Source organism: Meles meles, chromosome 11 (genome assembly GCF_922984935.1).
Source record: "Meles meles chromosome 11, mMelMel3.1 paternal haplotype, whole genome shotgun sequence".
Taxonomy (NCBI): domain Eukaryota; kingdom Metazoa; phylum Chordata; class Mammalia; order Carnivora; family Mustelidae; genus Meles; species Meles meles.
Genome location: NC_060076.1, coordinates 21,924,997 through 21,945,488, shown reverse-complemented (window position 1 = coordinate 21,945,488; position 20,492 = coordinate 21,924,997). Strand labels below are relative to the sequence as shown.

Genomic DNA, 20,492 nt, shown 5'->3' with positions numbered 1-20,492 from the left:
ACTGCCTGTATTCCCTTCCAGGATTTTTATGGTTTCAGGTCTCACATCAGATCTTTAATCCATTTTGACTTTATTTCTGTGTATGGTGTAAGAAAGTGGTCCACTTTCTTTCTTTTGCATGTTGTTGTTCAGTTTTCCCAACACCATTTGTTGAAGATACTGTCGTTTTCCTATTGGATATTCTTTCCTGCTTTGTCAAAGATTAATTGACCATAAAATAACAGGTTTCTGGATATTCTCTTCTGTTCTGTTAATCTATGTGTCTGTCTATTTTTGTGCCAGTACCATACTGTTTTGATTACTATAGCTTTGTAATACAGCTTCAAGTCTAGAATTATGATGCCTCTGGGCTTCATTTTCTTTTTCTTTTTTTTTTTTTTAAAGATTTTATTTATTTGACAGAGAGAGATCACAAGTAGGCAGAGAGGCAGGCAGAGAGAGAGAGAGGAGGAAGCAGGCTCCCCTCTGAGCAGAGAGCCCAATGTGGGACTCGATCCCAGGAACCTGAGATCATGACCTGAGCTGAAGGCAGAGGTCTAACCCACTGAGCCACCCAGGTGCCCTCATTTTCTTTTTCAAGATGGCTCTGGCTATTCAGAGTCTGTTGTGGGTCCATACAAGCTGTAGGACTGTAGCACACAATCCTGAGAACGCCTTCTGAGTCCTACTAACTTTCCTCTGAACAAATATTTACTCAAATACCCAATCATTTGTATTAGTTATTCTGTGAAAAAAAAAAAAGCACTTTTTAAAAACTCAGAAAAAGTCTATAGGGAGAGTAAATGGAACTAAAATAATTTTCGATGTGGAAACAGTGAGCTATGGGAGAAAGTCAAGGAAAGAACAAACGGCTGTTCTCTGGCATTGCAGACAACACAGAAGCAGGGCTCTGTGTGACAACACAGCAAAGCCCAGCCAGCTGCACAGTCTGACCTGAGGGTGTTTAGAGGAAAACCATTAGTGTAACCACAATGGAATAATGATAAGATAAGAGGTAAGGCTCTAGGAATTAATTTGAAGTGCTAAATTGTGGACCCCACAATATCAAGCAGAGCTGCTCCCTAAAAACCAAGGTGCAGCAGATGCCAAGCTGTGCTGCCAGGCAGCCCCTCATGACTCAGCTGGCTGGGAGCTAGTGGAACAGCCCCCAGTCCAAGGTCAGGTCCTCCCCTAGAACAGCTCATCACATGTGGCTAGTCACTGAGGGAATGTAAAGCCTAATGAGGGGACATAAAGGCCTGGACCCTCAAAGCAGGACAACTCTGAAGGGCCATTTCAGCCAGTTCCAGGGGTCAGGATCTGCTTAAGCGCTGGCAGCAGGTCAGCTCCTCCTCAGGCCATCAGGCCTCTCCTGCCTCCTCAATCCCCCAGGTGATGAGCCTGGGCATTCTTCAGGTAGCTTCCAGCAGACAAAACTCTACCTCAAAGTCTGTTTCCCAAGAACCCCAATCTGAGACACCATGCTTTCTCCACAGAAATGTTCTTCTTCAACTAACACACATTTCCTAGGAGGGTGGAAATCAGTGTCGTGAGTGCCTGTTCACAGACTAAAGGTGTTAATGATGACTGATCAGTGGGTTTGGTACACTTACCCATCGGGTGTTTTGCCAAGGCTTCCCCCTTGAAATACCACGGTCTCCCCAGAAACTTCATGTTTAGCTCTAAAGCAAAACGACAGTAAGACTTTATATCAGCCTCACATTTTTCATACCAACATTCAACTAACTGATTCGTTCCTTTCAGAGACTGACAAAATCAAACTCCATAGCAAGTATGCCATAGCATAAGATGTAAAAGTCAACTAAGTCCTTTCCAATCAGCCTGAGATTTCTGTAAAACTAACTGATGAACAAAAGAGACGTAAAGACATTCCACATCAATTTAAACTGAATTAAATGTGGTCATCCATTAAAAACTATCCTCCCTGCAAGGAAGGCAACATAAAGCAGTAACCAATTACAAGAATGACTGCCCCTCTCATCCTCTTCACAAATCAGACTATGAAAGACATGCAAGCTTCCCCTCCACATCTTCATTTTCCTGACTAAATTAACCAACAGCATTTATGGTATTATTATAATCCAAAGCCTTGATTGTCCTGAGATCATTCAACTTTCAAAGCTTGACCTACTGGCCTGTTTCTGAACAGTAGTTTGGTTTACTTCACTGTACTGTCTAAACAATATACACTGAATAATTAAACTGCTACCCACCACATAACAATCACCAACTTGAATCTACAGACTTAATAAACAGAAACATCAAATGCTGAATTTTCCTTCTTCCACTACATATTCTCAGTATTTACAAACCTTGTTATGCGTGTTTAAATCTGAAATGTACAAGTTTACTGTACCTTTTGCCAGTCATAAGCGTCTCCACAAGTGTAGAAACCAATTCCTGCTGGTCTTGCTCATTGCCCAGTTCATACACCAACCCAAGGCCCTTTGAAGCAACGTCTTGGCTAAGTTCTGCACAAAAGTCAGACAAAGTAGTATTATTTTAAGAAAAATGTGTCTTCTGGCTATTGTCGTATTTTTTTTTTTTAAATTGTAGTAGAAATCCAAAATGATATCCAAGTATAGACATGAAAACATAATCAATCTGCCTATTTTATTAAAACGTATTAAGTCACCTCAGTGGACATGGCACCAAAGGTCCCTGTAAATAAGAACTACATTCACAAAAGATCCAACTCACAAATCAAGACAACCCTGCTGGGCCTTAGTGCTCTGTGTACTACAAGTCACACGCGTGAAAAGTACAACAGTCTCACAGATTTTGATATACCCACCTCCAATTTTTTTTAAATAAAAAGTCAATATAAGACTGTATGTTTAAGACAATTTCTAAAACAAAGCTAGTATTTAAATGTCTAACACATTTGCTCTCTCCTGGTTTACATCACAAAGAGGAAAGGAACAAGAAACAGAAAAAAGCTATTATTTATAAATATTAACATTAAAGAAGGGCTTCATGCCATTTTTTTTTCATTTTCGATCTTTTTAAATTTAACTTCAATTAATTAACATATAGTGTATTATTAGTTTCAGAGGCAGAGTTCAGTGATTCATCAGTCTTATATAACACCCAGTGCTCATTACATCACATGCCCTCCCTAATGTCCATCAGCCAGTTACCCCATCCCCATGCCCCTCCCCTCCAGCGACCCTCAGTCAGCTCCATTTTTAAATGCAAAACTAAGGAACATGATCTAATTAATCAAATCAACCAAAAAGACCAGACTTTCCTGTCTTCCTTCCTTTATGTTCATTAATCTTGATTTTTTTAAATTTAAAACACAAGCTTAATGAAGTTTTGGAATCAAATATTTACCAATAACTTACCATCATTTTCCGACAAAACGGAAACAAATGCACTCTGAATTTCTTTAAGGTGAGACTGAAAGAAAAACAGGTGTTTAGAACACAAACTCTACTGTCCTGGAAGATAAGAAAGGATAAGAATCTCTTCCTGGGGCATACAACGCCTCATAAGAGTCTTCCGACCCAAGACAGCCACAGGCCCTATTATGCTCCATCCAAATCACCTAAAGATTGTAGACTTATAGGAAGTCTAATGTGCACTCTCTCAGCCTTCCCATCCTGATAGCCTAACCTTATGCCTTCAAGTTCAGAATCATCTTCCAGCCAATGTACATCAGGCTGCCATCCTTCATGCACAGCTTCTTTCAAAAGAACTGTTACAGGCTAATGGCCCTCGCTATCAGCGCTGGCCCTCACCTTCATACACTTGCCTTCCTACTGCCTTTTAGTCATAAATATTTCAAAGACGGTTCCCAACAGTGCCGAGCACATTTCTAACGTGGCTTACCTTCACTTCTTTATGGGTACTTAGCTTCCTCACAAGAGAAAGGAGCCAGATGCAGGCTGCTTGCCTCACGTGTGGGTTGGGGCTGACGATATGTTTATTTAAAATCACATCCAGTACCCAGGGGACCACATCATTCACTTTGGCTCCTGGGGGGAAGAAAGGGATGATAAAATCAATTCAAATAAATGAAAAGAGTATCCTGAAAAATTAGATTTTACTCAGTATTTACTTAATGCAACAATCCTAGAACATATTCAGGTTCAGGTATTTAGGTCGCTGAAGGAACTGATAATCATCCATTTCAGAAGCAAAAGACATGAGAGACCACAGGACCCATAACACGTCGTCAGAAACCACAGACTCCCCCACCCGCGCAGTCACTGAAGCCAGCGCACCCTCCCTGCAAAGGGACGTGGAGCGCGAGCAGAAGACCTGAGGCTTCACTGTGATAAATGTGAATAAAGGATGAAGGGACACGTGACTTGGAAATGTAACTATGTTACTATGTTACTATGCCTCGACTTCTGAAATGGGCTACGTGCACCAAGCCTCGGGGAAAGAGGGCACGTTTGAAGGGAACACATCGCTAACTCCCTTGCTTCCCAAAGAACTAAAAAAAGAAGTTCTCATTCATTTTGTCGTGTTCACTCTCCTTTAACCAACTATTTTTCTTGACTGAACCAAACTGGTAAGACATCTATAAATAGCTAAAAAAGAGTTAAAATGGAACGCATGAATTTTTTCTTTTGCCTCAAATGTGGTAACAAGCCCAGAAAGGGTTCCTTGAGGACCAGGAGAGGATTAGCTGAGCAGGAAGTTACCAGCAGGGGGCGTATACTCTTCTTCCGTCACCAGCCAGGCGTCCCGGGCAGCCACGGAGCTGGTTCCGATGGCCGCACTGGTGATGGCTTCCCCAATGGTGAACTGCAGCTCTATCTGCTTGGCCTGCAACAACGGAAAGAGCAGCCGTGAGTCACAGAGAACATTTCCCAAAAACATCCACTTCCACAAAAAGGCTATCTCAGATCTTGTCTGTCAACACGCTGGTTTTCCTCTTTTGCCTGGATTGCTCTCACCTAACCTGGTGGAGTGGGGCGGGGGTGGGCGGGTGGGAACGGAAAATGTAAGAATGACCTGAAGATCTTTTTCCAACCCCACGTTGCCCTCTTCACCCTCTGCAGAGCCACTAAGCACGGATTTTTAATATCTGGAGGAAAAGGATATGGACTGAAGCCACACAAATCTCAGAGCAAATTCTTATCTGTCTCTCACCAGCTACACACACTTATTTAAACTGAACCTCAACTTTGTAACACGGGCCTGATACCATCACCCACCTCGTCAGGCTAGAAGAAGGACAAGATGGTAACGCACATAAGGCTTCCAGCAGACACGTGGTGTGCGGTAGCAGCACAATAAACAGCAGCCATTACACCTTATTACTACCTCCTCTGTGCACTGCTAAATTACAAGGTGTCTGCAAGCTACTCTCCAGTGGTTCCAGTAAAAGACAGAATGTTGTAAAAATGGTAAAATTTGATAAATCTGGAGAAAAGCATATAGAAGTACAGAGATCCAGGAAGAGCTGGCGAGCCTCAACAGCATGTTACTAATCCAAACGAGAACAGGAGTTCTTCATGCTATTCTTAAACTGCACTGTAAGTTTGAAATCATTTCAAACATCAAATATTAAGAAAATTCTATATAGTATACACTCAAATTTTTAAAATTTTTTTGAGAAAAGGAGACAAAGACAGCATGCAAGTGGGGGGGGGGGAAGGAAGGCGGGGCAGTGAGAGAAGGAGAAAGACAATCTCAAATAGGCTCCACACCCAGCACAGAGCCCAACGTGGGGGTTCAATCTCATGACTCTCAGATCACCACCTGAGCCAAAATCAAGAGTTGGGACACTTGACCGACTGAGCCACCCAGGAAACCCTCAATTTTTTTTTTTTTTAAGATTTTATTTATTTATTTGTAGAGAAAGAGAGAGCACAAGCGGCAGAGGGGCAGGCAGAGGCAGAGAGAGAAGCAGGCTCCCCGCTGAACAAGGAGTCCGATTTGGGACTCGATTCCAGGACGCTGGGATCATGACCTGAGCCCAAGGCAGCAGATTAACCGACTGAGCCACCCAAGTGTCCCCCTCAGATTTTTTTTTCATTTGGTTTAGAAATTTTGACACGTTGGAGCGCCTGGGTGGCCCAATCAGTTAACCATCTGCCTTCGGCTCGGGTTATGACTCTAGGATCATGGGACTCAGCCCTGCATCAGGCTCCCTACTCACTGGGGAGCCTTCTTCTTCCCTCTCCCCACTGCTTGTGTGCATGCTCGCTTGCTCTCTCTCAAATTTAAAAAAAAAAAAATCTTAAAAAGCAAAAAAATTTTGACATGTTTCACAGGCATGAAGCATCATTCAACATGAAATTGGACCTGTCTTAGTTCCCTTTGGCCTTTTCCTCTGTTTAATATAAACTGGAAAACAACTAAGAACTTGGGGACTAAGAAGAGAATGAAGAGCAAAGAGTTCCCACGAGGAGCATGGGAACAGTGACCTTTGAGAGAACGCTACCAAGCACACAGACCACAGTGCAGGTGGCCATTCCTAAGCTCAGCCAACTCAATGCTCTCATTTCTCGATGAGGTGTCAAGTTCTGCCACCAAATGCTTCCTACTCTGAGGAAAAAGAATTTCAGGGCTTCAGTTCTACAGTTTCCCTGGTCAAAATTTCTTTGGAAATTCTAAGCAAAGAAAAGGTATGTCAACACAGAGAATCCTAGAGTAAGGATGCATTTTATGTGCCTATTTCAAATGTTCTCCTTTTTTCTTCTTTAAAAAATTTATGAGAGAGATGAAGTTCTTCTAGTTTTATTTAAATAAATGAAGCACTGGGGCCCCTGAGTGGTTCAGTTGGTTAAACACCCGACTCGATTTGGGCTCAGGTCATGGTCTCAGGGTTGTGAGATGGAGCCCCAAGTTGGGCTCTCCGCTGAGCATGGAGCCTGCTTTAGATTCTCTCTCCCTCTCTCTGTCCCTCATCATGTGCATGCACATGCATGCTCTCTCTAAAAAGATCAATTAAGAAAGAAATAAGATCAGAAAACAAACACTATAAGCTTCTCCCCAAGTGGTTACAATGTGAACGACGCCCAGGGAGAACCTGATGTGTGTATATTTCATTCTCAAAAAATTCACATTAAAAATACTGGATTATGATTCCAGAGACCTGGATCCTAACACTGCCTCTGTCACTCAGCAGCCTTAGTCCTCAACTCCAACCTTTTTCCTGCCTCCCACCTCCCACTCTCTTTCTCTCTCCAATAAACAGATGAAAAAGTCTTTTAAAAAAATAAAAATAAAATCTCACAGCATACAAAACTCTAACTTAAAAATGCCTCTGGTGTGAATAACTAACAATCAGATAGCAATATAAATACCTCCACAGAATCCATCAGACCTTGCAAGAGGAGTTTCTGGTGAGGAAAATCTCCATCCCCAACTGGAAAATATCCCAGTGTTTGGATTGCCCGTTCTTTCATCTAAAAAACCAGAGAATTTTTTGTTGTTGTTGTTTTTAAACAAAGTATGTACCAGCTTTATCCCCAAACAGCATTTCCAAAATGAGATGACAGGGAGGGCAGTTTGTCTAAAGCACTTATGTATGCAAGTTTGTTTTTTTTTTTAAGTATCCAATTTTACAGAATTATGTGTAGAAGACATCAGAGTTAGAAAGACATGAAACTGAATTCATTAAGGGTCCATGGCTACAAAAGAAGGAGGAAAGCCTTTAATGAGGTTTATTATCCATCAAACCATTATAAATGTAGATTCTGGGCCCAGGGGAACTAAGATCAAATCACAGTTTAACCATGTATTATTAGCAGCCTTTACATATGTGTGATCTCAGGCAAGTTACCCCACTCTCTGCGACTCCATTTCATCATCTGGGAAAAGAGAGATGACAAGCTTACCTACTTCACTAGACCTTCTGGAGAGTTCCATTAATTTACGTATATGAAGCACTGGGCATACGCCTGGCACGTTACAAGTGTTCTACAATGGTTGGTGATCACTAATTAGTTAACAGCTAACAAAAACTACAGTATGATATCCTCAGGAAGTTTTAAACAGTATCTAGATCAAGAATAGAATTATGTATTTATTAAATTTGTAAACTGATTTATCTGCTCATTAAATCATGTTATATTTCAACACTGAAGTCCTCTGATCACAAATATGTTTTAAAGTTTATGAAAATGTTTATCTGAGACTAAAAAAATGATCAACGTCCTTCTCTTCAGATATTACTCACGCTGCTTCCTAACACCCAGACTTAAAACCATTTTTGCCGTCAGAGGTTAAGATTTAGATTTGGTCTAAAATTACAAAAGTGGCAACAACGATTTAACACTTCATTATGCACTTCTGCATGACAGAAGAGTTACCTGATGCAGTTGGCTTTTTTAACCAAATCCTAACAGTTATGGGCCTAGGGCCAAATGGCACATGCACAGAGGTCGTCCACAAATCATCCCTTGCTCAAAACTAAACAGGCACCTAGACTTCATCATTCTTTTTCCCACAGTAAATCCTTCCTCCAGCTGCACTGTCATCTATCCTCATTACAACTGCGTTTTTGCTCATTTATGTATCTATGTAAAGAAAGAATTTCAGAAGAAGGGGAAAAAAGGACTTACCTTATTTGTTTCTTTACTGGAGGGTATTCTATTCAGTAAGCTCTCGACAAGATGCGATTTGGTGAAGCCGGATCCCTCACTGGGAATGGGGAGGGGACCGTTTCTGCCAATTTCGCCCAGGGCTGTACAGGCAGCAATGGCCAGAAGAGGCGACGTACTGTCCAAAAACGAGCCTGGAAGCGCAGGAGACAAGACTGAGAAGAAGATACTCTTGCTCTTGGGGTCCGGGACGAGCAGCAAGGGACCCAAAACTTCTTAGAGACGGCAAAACAAAGTCAAAGTCTACATTTTCTTCTAACTGGTAATTTGCTAACACTCAGTCAGTAATAAAACCACATGGGAACAAGGCAGAAAACACTTGTTTAAGGTGTTTAAGGATTTTCCCATAATGTCATCATCTCTTTCATACAGAAACATAGGAAGAAATACACCAAAAGACTAGAGTACTTTCATTGTTATTAAAAACACAGAACTTATGCACCTAGAAGCAAGGTTTTGTCAAGACCTGTGCCTTCAAAGTGCAATGCTGTAGAAAGAAACTGAAACGTTGAAGAAATCTGAGCCCAACTCCAGTCAGCACAAGCACAGCAAGTACCTATGGTCTCCGTGGCGCTCTGAATGAGCTCCTCCTGCTCCGGCAGAGAGTCGCCATCTGTCTCCAGGTCTTGCTGCTCGGCCATCCTCGTTTTCTTTTTGGCCAAGTATCTTCCTACCGTGAACCCCAGCGCAAGCAAGGATCCATGCTGTATCTCTGGGCTCTGAAGTTAACCACACAGTACCTCTGTCACTCTCTCACACATGCAAGAACGCACTGAAATAACGGTATGTTTAGGACAGTCATCTCTCCAAAAAGACATAAGATCAGAGAACAAAGCGATCATCTGAGATTCTACTGAATGCTAATGAACCTAGAGTTTCCAACACTCAAGCCTTCTGCGAAGGCAAGCTGAGTCCTGACTCACTTCAAGTAATTCCCGAAACCCACACCCAGTCCAAGTCTGGAAGGGACTCTCCTACCTGCTCCCTGCAGCACCCACACTGTCTTCTAGCTTGGAGCACTTACGTAACTATGCTACCATAATTTTCAAGCATAATTTCTCCCTACTACCCTACAGCCAAAAAAAATACAATGAGCAGATACAATTTCTAATTTTTAAAACCCCTAAACACCAAGTAGAGGTTTGACTATTCGAAAGCACGTGCTTCTCTGACAGAACAGGCTCGGTGACAGGTGGCACTAGATGGGGAAGGAGAAAGGAACTAAGATTTCCGAGCACCTGGTGGTACGAGGGATCCTCGTGTATTCACTCCCCAATGTATTCCTAGCACCGAAAACGGTGCTGATCAGACACAAGGCACTCACAGTTGCTGAATGGACTAAATGAGTCAATGTATTTTCTATCTCACTTATTCTTCACCATCACAAAAGTTCCTTTTAAGAAATGAGAATACAAAAACTAAAAACATAGCAGACGCTTTTGGAAGGTTTTCCCATTTCCCACAAAAAAGAATGAAAACAAAACTGGTAACATACATGATTGTCTTTTGTGGTCTTTATAAGCTGTTCTATCATTGACTTCAACTCGCTCCCCGACACTGTAGATACCACCACGGAATAAAACAATGCCGCCAGTTCACGCATCTCTTCTTTACTGCTATTCATCAGACTCTGAGTGGGGTAGAAAACCAAACATATCCATGATATACAATCATCTTCCTACGGACATTATCTGACATTTAAAATCGAAAGAACAAATGATACACTGTATTGCTCAATCTGTTGGTATCTCTGAGAAAACAACACAATAAGCTGCTCAAAATAAAATAAGAGCTGAATTATATACCCAAGTCTTCTGTGCATTTTCACCAAAAATACAAGACATAAAACAGAATCAAAGCACAGATGATCTAAAACAGAGGTCAATAAATGCTTTCTGTAAAGGGACAAGGGGGCTCTGTAGGTCATATGGTCTGTGTGGCAAAAACTCCATCCTACCCCGGTGGGACAAAAGCAGCCACAGACAATCGAGAAATGAAGGGGGTATTTGTGTTCCAATAAAACTTTATGGACACTAGAATTCTCACATCTTCTGATTTTTTTTGAGCCATTTAAAAACGAAAACCATTCTTAGCTTACAGGCCAAACAAAAACAGGAGGTACATGGTTTGTACCAGATTTGGTACATGGACCATAGCTTGATAACCCCTGATCTACATGACCAAAAGTCAAAAAAATGTGCAATCATTTTACAATCAGCAAATATTCACGAGGAATAAAAAATCCTTTTTAAATCCGAAACAATTTCATGAGACTAGATTTTCCAAAAAAGCACATAACTCACACCTCTTGGTATATGACACTCATGCTTTCACACTAAGGGGTAATCTGCACATTTTACCATCAATCAAGCTCCACTTTCCAAAAAGAACTGCATTATACAGCCCAAGAGGTACATGAAAGTGTGGAGCCACACCTGTACTAAAAAGAATTTTTCATTGTTTATGTGAAATTCAAATTTAACGGAGAATCTTTTATTTTTATTCGCTAAACCTGGCAAAGCTTTTGGTGTGACCATGAGGCAGAAACACTTCCTACATGGCTAGTGGGAGTGTAAATTGGTACCAGAGGCTGCGGACTATCAGAACTATAAAATTCTATGTCCTCAATTCCACTTCTGAGGATTCCATCTAAAAAACAGACTTCTTTGGGGCGCTTGGGTGGCTTGTGTTTAAATACTCTGCCTTCGGCTCAGGTCATGACCCCGGATCCTGGGATTGAGCCCCGCATCGGGCTTTCTGCTCAGCAGGGAGCCTGTGCTCTCTCTCTCTGCCTGCCTCTCTGCCTATTTGTGATCTCTGTCAAATAAATAAATAAAATCTTAAAAAAAAGAAACTTCTTTATATTCAAAATGATGGACTATTCATTGTAGCAGAACAGTTCTAGAACAGAACCTCAGTGAGGTTCTAGAATAAGTCACGGCACATTTATACAATGGAAAAAATGAAGCTGTTAAAGAGGACGTTCTCCCTCTAGTTCTACAGAATACCTCCACATTCTAGTGTCAAGTGAAAGAGATAAGGTACAAAACAGTGTGAGAAGTTAAATAACAACTTAATAATAAAATTACACTACACATTAACTAACCAGAATTTAAATAAACACTTGATACAATAAAAGTGTGAAAATTATGTACCTTTTGTGTAAAAGAAGGAGGAAAAATTAAAAATGCTTATTTTCATTTGTGTGTATATGCATAAATAAACTCTAGGAAGTACAACATATAGGGACATTGATGATCTACATATGTTTGTCAGGTGAGAAAGGAAGGGGCAGGAAGTTGGGAGAGCTGAGTAGGTGAGAGACAGAGAAAGGAGAGAGTTTAATATTTTTTATTTAAGCTACACAAATTTATTTTTTTTAACTTTTAAAACAGAAAATATATATACTTTTTTTTTTTTACTTATATGATTCTTAATTCATCTCTCACCTCACCTAGATGGATCATTGAGATATACTGACCTCCATGCTTCCCAGGAAGTGTATGATAAAAGAGTTTTCAAAATGACCCAAAGGCACTAGTAGGAAGACGAATTATAAGACTAAAGTGTAAAACAGAGAATCAAAGAGAAATACACATGCATAGGATGTACCTTTATCCATTCTGTTTTGTCTACAAATTTGGTAGCCAGTTTTTCTGGATACACGGAGACAGCTTCCAATAGACAGTACATGACTGGCAAACCTAAATAAGTAAGAATTCAGAAAATTTTAGCTTCAAGAAAAGTGATAAATACGCAGGGTTCACTAAATTCTTTTCAAGTATAAGGCTACTGCTTTGGGAGGCACTCCCCAGTTCTACAAAACAAAAATCAACTTAAATACACTATGTGATCCAAAAACAGCAAATTTACAGACTAAGTATCTATAAAAAAGATACCCTGTTCTGCACACCCACTTCCAAAGTAAAAACATTATCTATTGTTAGCATTTCTTTCCAAGAAGAATAATAGTGTATCAAGGATGAATCAAATAAGTTTAGAAAAGAAACAAAGGCTGATGTTCAGTTACAGTAGTAAAAGGAGAAAATAATTTTGCTATAAATTCTCAGCTGAGTTTAAATTAGATTATTGCTTAAGTGCTTCAACATCTGTCGTCAGCGGCACAATCTCCTACCTCCAACACCTGCCAGCAGCTGCTGAAGCAGGCCGATGTAGATCTGAACAGGGTTGGTTTCTCCACTCTTGGAAGAAGATGATGAGGATGTCGCCTGGCTGCCTGACATCAAAGTCCGTATGTAGCGTCCAATGGCTGGGGCATGGTCTTGCATGTCAGCCAAACTCTGGGAGGTGGGCACCACTCCCGCGCTGTGCGCTAGGCACATGCGCAAGTACAAGACTATCTAAAAGCAGAAGGAAGAAAGATACCAGACAAGCTCCTCAAGAAGTCAGTGTGGGAGAACACTCCTCAAAATGACAGTTTCCCATTTTCATTCCCCCACCCTCCCCCATTAAGCTATTTGACAATCCTCACAGAAGCTGGAAAACATGACTCAGTATGTTAACTGAAATTACCATAATGGAGGACAATTTACATAACAAGCTTTTATAAATCCAGAGTGTTTTTAGTGGAGTTTAATGGAGTTAAAATGCAAACTCCACTTTTTTTTTTTTTTAAAGATTTTATTTATTTATTTGACAGAGAGAGATCACAAGTAGACAGAGAGGCAGGCAGAGAGAGAGAGAGGGAAGCAGGCTCGCTGCTGAGCAGAGAGCCCGATGCGGGACTCGATCCCAGGACCCTGAGATCATGACCTGAGCCAAAGGCAGCGGCTTAACCCACTGAGCCACCCAGGCACCCCGCAAACTCCACTTTTAAAGTCTAAACAACAACAGGGGCACCTGGGTGGTTCAGCCAGTTAAGACTCCAACTCGTGACTTTAGTTCAGGCTGTGATCTCACGGGTCATGAGACTGAACCTCGAGACTGGCTCCATGCTCAGTGGGGAGTCAGGGTGAGATTCTCTCTCTCTGCTCCTCCCCCCAACCCCGCCGCATGCAAGCGCACTTGCTCTAAAATAAACAAACAAATCTTTTGAAAAATTAAAAAAAAATAAAGTCTAAACAATTGCAATAAAAATTATTTTTTTAATTTTTTTTAAAAGATTTTATTTATTTATTTGACAGAGAGAGAGATCACAAGTAGACAGAGAGGCAGGCAGAGAGAGAGGGAGAAGCAGGTTACCTGCTGAGCAGAGAGCCCGATGTGGGGCTCGATCCCAGGACCCTGAGATCATGACCTAAGCCGAAGGCAGAGGCTTAACCCACTGAGCCACCCAGGAGCCCCCAAAATTGTTATTTTTTAAAAGGTGTGTGGGTGTGGGGAAGAGGAGAGTGAGCAGAAACCTGGGGCAAATCATCTATTGCTGTGGAACTCCAGGAACTATAGCTAATCTCCACCAACATAATAATTTGAGAAAATGGGTTCAAATTATCTACAGAAGAATAGACAACACCACAAAAACCTTTGATATAAACTAGCTACCAAGGAGTCCTCCTGAAGCTCTTTCCTTAAAAGCTAAAATAGGCAGCAGTTCCACTGCGGGTATCTTACTCTCTTTGAACAAGGATACCTCTTGTCATTTACTTAGTACAAGTCAATGACCCAAACAAGAAATAATCTAAACAACCTTAGCATTGGCTTTAAAATTCAAATCTAACTTGTTGTAAAATCACAACAGTAATCAATGCAGAGCATCCAATTCTTCCAGGAAGAGAATCTCACAGAGATAAATACATTTACAGACTCCACTACAAGTTACAATAACACCAATTACCCAATACTGTTTTTCTAATAAACAACCTAGTAAAGAATAGTGATATCACGATATGGGTTTATCTAGAACACAAAAAAATTCAGACATCTCTTCGGGTATGACATTATCTTCTAGAATGTTTAGAGAGAGCAAATGGAAATAGGTCCAAATCCTACCTCTCCAAAGGCTGCTGGGTTAAATGGAAGGACAGTGGTCCCAGTCATGTACTTAGCTGGAGTTTTCATTCGATGGGAAGCCTAATAAAATAAGCCAAAAATCAACACAATTATTAAAACATGGAGCATGTGTGCCCTTTCTCAATTCAAAAATAACTATTTCTTTTTTTTTTAAAGATTTTATTTATTTATTTGATAGAGAGAAATCACAACTAGGCAGAGAGGCAGGCAGAGAGAGAGAGAGAGAGGGAAGCAGGCTCCCTGCGGAGCAGAGAGCCCAACGCGGGACTCGATCCCAGGACCCTGAGATCATGACCTGAGCCGAAGGCAGTGGCTTAACCCACTGAGCCACCCAGGCGCCCCAAAAATAACTATTTCTAACTACATTATTGTTTGCTACTTTTTTTTCTAGTCAAAGCATTTCTCCATCAATCGTACTGATTGCACATGTCCCTCAAACCCTAAATGACACATGTGTCATTTTCTTCCTGTTTTTACTGGCTTATTTAAAAGGAATAAACCTGCTTAGGGCACCTGGGTGGCTCAATCAGTTGAGCATCCAATTCCTGGTTTCTGTTCCGGTCATGATCTCTGGGCTGAGAATGAGCCCTGCATCAGGCTCTGTGCTCAGCAAGGAGTCTGCCCCTTCCCTTCGGGCATGCTTGTGTGCACTCCTTCTCTCAAATAAATAAATAAATCTTTAAAAAAAAGAAGAAGAAATCTGCTCCAGGCATCTATGAAGACAGTCACCTCAGGCCACTGCAGGCCAGTTATTTTCATGACTAACAGAGGCAGGAGGACAAGATGAGCACACAAGCATCTTCTGACCACAAATATGACCGTGCATTAGAGAAAAAAATCATGGCTACTTGGTCCTGACCTCCAACTCCCTTAAGATATTTATTGAAATAAAAAGCTAGGACCACCAGCATACAAAGAAACACTAACGTAAAAAGTAGGACAGGATCAGGACTAGGGGTCACAACAGCCAATACTTGGTCTGACCCATGTTTATTCATTCATTCATTATTATTCATTCATGTTTATTCCTGTTTATTTTCATGATTCATTATATGACCCAAACTATCTGAAGTTAAACGCCATACCTTTTCTTGGATATAATACACCATTTCCGGGAAAGAAGGCATTTGCTTAGAAGCATTTTCTTTTCTGTTTCTACCAGGAAGACACCTTAATACTCGCTGTGCTTCTCCATGAACTTCTTCCCGTCTTGCAGAAAGAAAATAAGAATAAAAAAATAACTTGCAATAATGCCAGACTGATCACTTGATAATTAAGAACAGTCATTTTATTTGACAACTGGGGAATCTCAGAAAATTTCTTAAAAATATTCTTGGCTATCTAAGCAAAGAGTCATAAAATACATTGTAAGAAACTATTTCTTCTTGGAAATTTCTGGAGATTTGAAGAGTTATGTGGCTTATATCTTTAAAGTTTACCCACAGGAAAAAAACAAGATAGGGTATAACTACAGATCTGTATCATATCAAGGGCCATATTTTTAACTTTAATAAATTGCTTCTAAAGTCCATAGAGCAACCCTGAAAACAATGTAAATTTCAGTAATTTTCAAATAATTTAAAATGAACCCAAATTCAAATTAACACCTTTTGAAACTTACGGATCTCCTGCAGCTAGTAAGAGCAAATATCTGGAAGGTATGTGATCTGAGGGAAACACCGTGCTAGCAAATTTCACAGCCACCTGCCGAACTTGAACTTCAGGCTATTTGACACATAAATACATGCACACACAAACACATAAAGATTTTAAAAAAAGAAGAAGAATCCAATTACCAACAGCTCATTCAGTAAAGGTAAGTCATCTTAATTGTAAACAGTCAAAAGTAAAGTAATTTTAATAAGTAAGTAAAATGAAGACAAATGCTTTGTTGAAAATCTTTAATCAAGTTGCTTAAAAAAGTCTTCTGGACACTGGCATCACTTAAAAAGTGCTTTTTACGAGCTAAAAGGACCCTCCAAGTAAAGCAGGAAGAGCCACAGAGACCATAGCCAGAGAATGTCCCTGTACACGCATGTCCTCCACCCAACTCTGGGACCACAGTCACTGTGAACAGTTTCTGGACATCATCTCTGCTTCCCTAACTCTCAAACTGTCAGTCACATGAATGAAATTAAGATATTTGGCAGGGAACACAGAGGTTACTTGGAATCTCTATAAATCTGAAGTAAAATGCCTCCAGGCTTTTCAGATGAGCTCTAGTTAAAACAGACTCCAAAGGAGTTTCAACTACATGAATACATTCAACTCACCTAAAAAGAATAATAGATTACTCTACAAATACAAAGTCCAACAAAAGAAGCAGCTGAGGAACCCTTACTCTGAAAAGCCTTCCTCTCAGGTACCTTCCCACCAGGTCATTCTCCTCGTCACAAACCTAGCACAGTGAGATGGGAGTGACATTAGGAAACAGATTCCGCCCTATTCACTCAGGTGTTCTTGCTCTTTAAGCATTCCTTGAGCTACCATAAAGAGCAATGATATTAAGAACGAGCTCGCATGATTTAGCCTACGATCTGGTTGCTTTAAATGTTGCCTGAGAAAAGAATAAAATTAGCTTTGGTTTAGTAATGTTGTTACATGATTTGATCTGCATATGTATATCCAGCACCCACATGCATTATAAAAGCATCAAACATCCTTGTATGTGTTCTAGTCTAATGAGCTTCCAAACAAACCCACACGTCTTCGTCCACGGTATAGGAATATGAAGCATGTACGAGAGTATCCGACAGTGGAACTCAACAGATAATAATGTTCCTATGTGGACATAACAGTCCTCTCATATTTCAACAGAAACAGATACCTTTCCGAACCTTTAGTAATTCCTTCAATATCAATGTACTGAATACACCAAATTTCAGTAAGACACAATATATATTAATCATTTTTGGCATCATTGCCCCTTCTAATCTCCCTCTACTCCTAGAAATGGAGGACACAGAACTGACTAAAACAAATTCATATTATTTTATATTGTATACTATATATTACATATATATACATACACATACATATATATGTAAATAGATACTCAAAATTTTCTACAAACTCCCATGACAGCTGAATAAAGAAGTCTAGAAGGAAGAAGACTATGCATGATAGTACTGGCTTACTTCCTACAGACTCAATTTTAAGGTATAAAATTTGCCTGTCTTTCCCCTCAGTGTTGGCTATGGAACTCTACCCCAAAGGACTGCAGTGTTCAGCTACCACCTAAGGCAAAAGACTTCCAACTTGGAGGACATGACATCAAGAAGAGTTTCTCAACATAAAAGGCTTTAACATAAAAGCTCTGAGAATATCACCATTCCTCCTCCCCTAAAATCAGATTCCCATCACGAAGAATTAGAAATCAATCATAAATCACAGTCCCGGGCCACCTGGGTGGCTCAGTCAACTAAGTGTCTGCCTTCAGCTCAGGTCATGATCCCAGGGTCCTAGATCGAGTCCTGCTCGGGCTCCCTGCTCCGCAGCGAGAAGTCTGCTTTTCCCTCTCCCTCTGCCTTTCCCTCCACTTCCGCTCTCTCTCTCTCTCTCAAATAAATAAAATGTTTAAAAATCAGTAACTCAATCAATCACAGTCCAAGTGAAAGCAAGTACTCCTCTTAATTGTCGAGATCATTAAGGAAAAACAATTCAAATTCTGCTCTTAAAAATGTATCATGTATGTATCACCAATCATTGTAGTTGACATAGTTGGACCTACCTTTATTAAGTAAGAAGCCACAAGTGCCTCCATGAGAGTTCGCTGTGCTCCCTCCAAGGTACTATAAGCTCCAACCATCATAGATAGCGCTTCTTGAATAGCAAGCCGAGTCTCAGGCTCTTCCTATAAATATGATAAAAACAGTGTTTCCCTTCCCAGTCAGGTTTCCAGGTCAGCATCCAAATGGAAGGCATAGATCGGTTGGGTGTTTCCCTACCTTACATAGGGCTTCAAAGAGCTGCTGCACAAGAGCTATATCCTTAGTGAATAAATGGGGCATTCGACTGTAAGAGAATAATAAGACCATTATTACAACCATAAATTTCCATGAGGTTAGAAGAAAATGTAACTAAACACAAATGTTCTTGAATTGCATTTTCATCTCTAAACATAATGTCAACATCATTAGATTACCTCCCCAAAGAGCCAAATATTTTAAAAAGTAAATATTTAATTCAACTGTCTAAGTAACCCATGATTAAAATACTATGCAGAGACTGCCTTCATAAGATTCCATGCATTCAGTTAACATTTCTGATTTTAACATAAAAACATTGACAATTAAGACCAAACTGCTATTTAAACTAAAGGCTATCATGTAAGTGATGTATCATGTGACCTAGGGTGGCCTTCTTCTGACCCCAAAGATCCTTTCCCTGCACAGACAGAAGAGCAAGACCTAGTCTACACTGGCCAGGACAGGCCCTACGCCACGGCTGGCAGCACCACCCAGGGTCACAGTCTCCCTGCTTTGAAATATAGGGAAGGAAGAGGAAACCAGGAGGAAGTGGAAGGAGGAAATCATACTATAAGCAGAAGAAAAAAAATCCACCTCTGGAAACAGGGCCACCCAGAATCATAATAGAGCACTATCAGAACAGAAAAGAGAGTCAAGAACTAAACCTTGATGATTGTGATTATAAAGACTAGTGGTAAGCGGCAACAAAGAACACTTAAGGTCAATCAAATGTCTCCAGGGTGCAAGAAAAAGTAACCCGTTAAGACACAACCCAGTTCAAAATCTCATTTCAAGACTGCCATTTACTATGGAAACATAGCTGTCTTCAAGTGGAATGTCTCACATCATGTTCCTTCTGCAAGGAAAACATTCCTAAACAACCTACGGCCATTAAATACATTTCCTTTCAAAATCGCAACCAATTTATTCTCCATCCATTATTAAATGCCACATAATTTTTCTTAGCATAGCTCTCACTGAAGAAGGGTTTACTCACCTGGAGAGTTTTCCAACAGCTGAATATGCCATTGACAGTAGCTTAGGGTCCTTGAAATTAAGAAAGAAAGAAAAAAAAAAGAACAAAAAAACAGACAAAACAAAAAATACAGTAAACGGCAAAACCTTTTTGCTGCAATTACATGCAATATTTTACTCCTTGTTAAACCTGGTCTCACTCTGCCTAACTACATGCTATTAGCATCTGGACAAAAAAAAAAGAAAAAAGAAAAAAAAGTCCAAACCCAGAATCATCACACTACTAAAATGAAAAAGAAAACAAAACTTTGCATCCCCAACTCACTCCAAAAGGACAATGCAGAGGTCATATATGAAAGGGTTCTCTCGGGTGGAGCTAACTTCAGGGTATTTTCAACACTATGTAACCTGCAAACACCAAAAGTCATCTTCAACACACTGGGAAAACACCCTAACTTAACAGAAAATTCACCACTGGTCTTGAAGACTAGGATCCTCCCTCTCTCCCCCCAGAATTGCAGTAAGCTGGGGAACAATTACCTAAAATCTGCGTGATAATAAAGAGCTGCCAGTATAAAAAATGAAAGGGATCACAGCCATCAGGTGAGGGTCCCTCCTCAGGCAGACAGAATTTTACACTGTTTTATGAAAACCCATAGTCGGATTACAAAGTAACACCTCTGTGAGCTGAAGTTCCTACAGTCAACACAGGTCTCACTCTGCCACACCTCCACAGGCACACTGATGGGATTCATCTGTTGGGAAGTCATGCAGGTATCTCCAGGAGGTACAGAGATTAGGGCCCTATGGTTTATCTGGCCTCTCCAACGAATTTTTAAAAATACAGACTCTCCCTAAAAGCCCGAAAGCATTTTTATTTCTAACAACCATCCCAAGCATCTGACTATCTATGCCATAAAAATATTCTGAAAGGTTCCCTAGGCCTCAAAAACCATACAAGCACTATTCAGTACAAGACAGGCCAGCCAGGCCAAGCGCTGCTCCCAAAGCC

At 40.5% G+C, this 20,492-nt stretch overlaps 1 protein-coding gene across 6 annotated transcripts in view; it reads right to left on the bottom strand.

The window, feature by feature from the left end:
• ECPAS (Ecm29 proteasome adaptor and scaffold) overlaps positions 1-20,492 on the bottom strand; it is a 98,921-nt gene that overhangs the window by 26,820 nt on the left and 51,609 nt on the right. For all 6 annotated transcript variants that reach the window (XM_046022029.1, XM_046022030.1, XM_046022031.1 and 3 more), the window contains 17 exons: positions 19,503-19,552; positions 18,485-18,551; positions 18,268-18,390; positions 16,159-16,262; positions 15,623-15,746; positions 14,517-14,597; positions 12,703-12,928; positions 12,180-12,271; positions 10,063-10,197; positions 9,124-9,286; positions 8,529-8,701; positions 7,269-7,370; positions 4,656-4,779; positions 3,835-3,980; positions 3,348-3,402; positions 2,357-2,471; positions 1,593-1,661 (listed from right to left, as the gene is read on the bottom strand). In XM_046022029.1, coding sequence (XP_045877985.1) covers positions 1,593-1,661; positions 2,357-2,471; positions 3,348-3,402; positions 3,835-3,980; positions 4,656-4,779; positions 7,269-7,370; positions 8,529-8,701; positions 9,124-9,286; positions 10,063-10,197; positions 12,180-12,271; positions 12,703-12,928; positions 14,517-14,597; positions 15,623-15,746; positions 16,159-16,262; positions 18,268-18,390; positions 18,485-18,551; positions 19,503-19,552 — 1,949 coding nt within the window. The remainder of the gene's footprint in view (positions 1-1,592; positions 1,662-2,356; positions 2,472-3,347; positions 3,403-3,834; positions 3,981-4,655; positions 4,780-7,268; positions 7,371-8,528; positions 8,702-9,123; positions 9,287-10,062; positions 10,198-12,179; positions 12,272-12,702; positions 12,929-14,516; positions 14,598-15,622; positions 15,747-16,158; positions 16,263-18,267; positions 18,391-18,484; positions 18,552-19,502; positions 19,553-20,492) is intronic.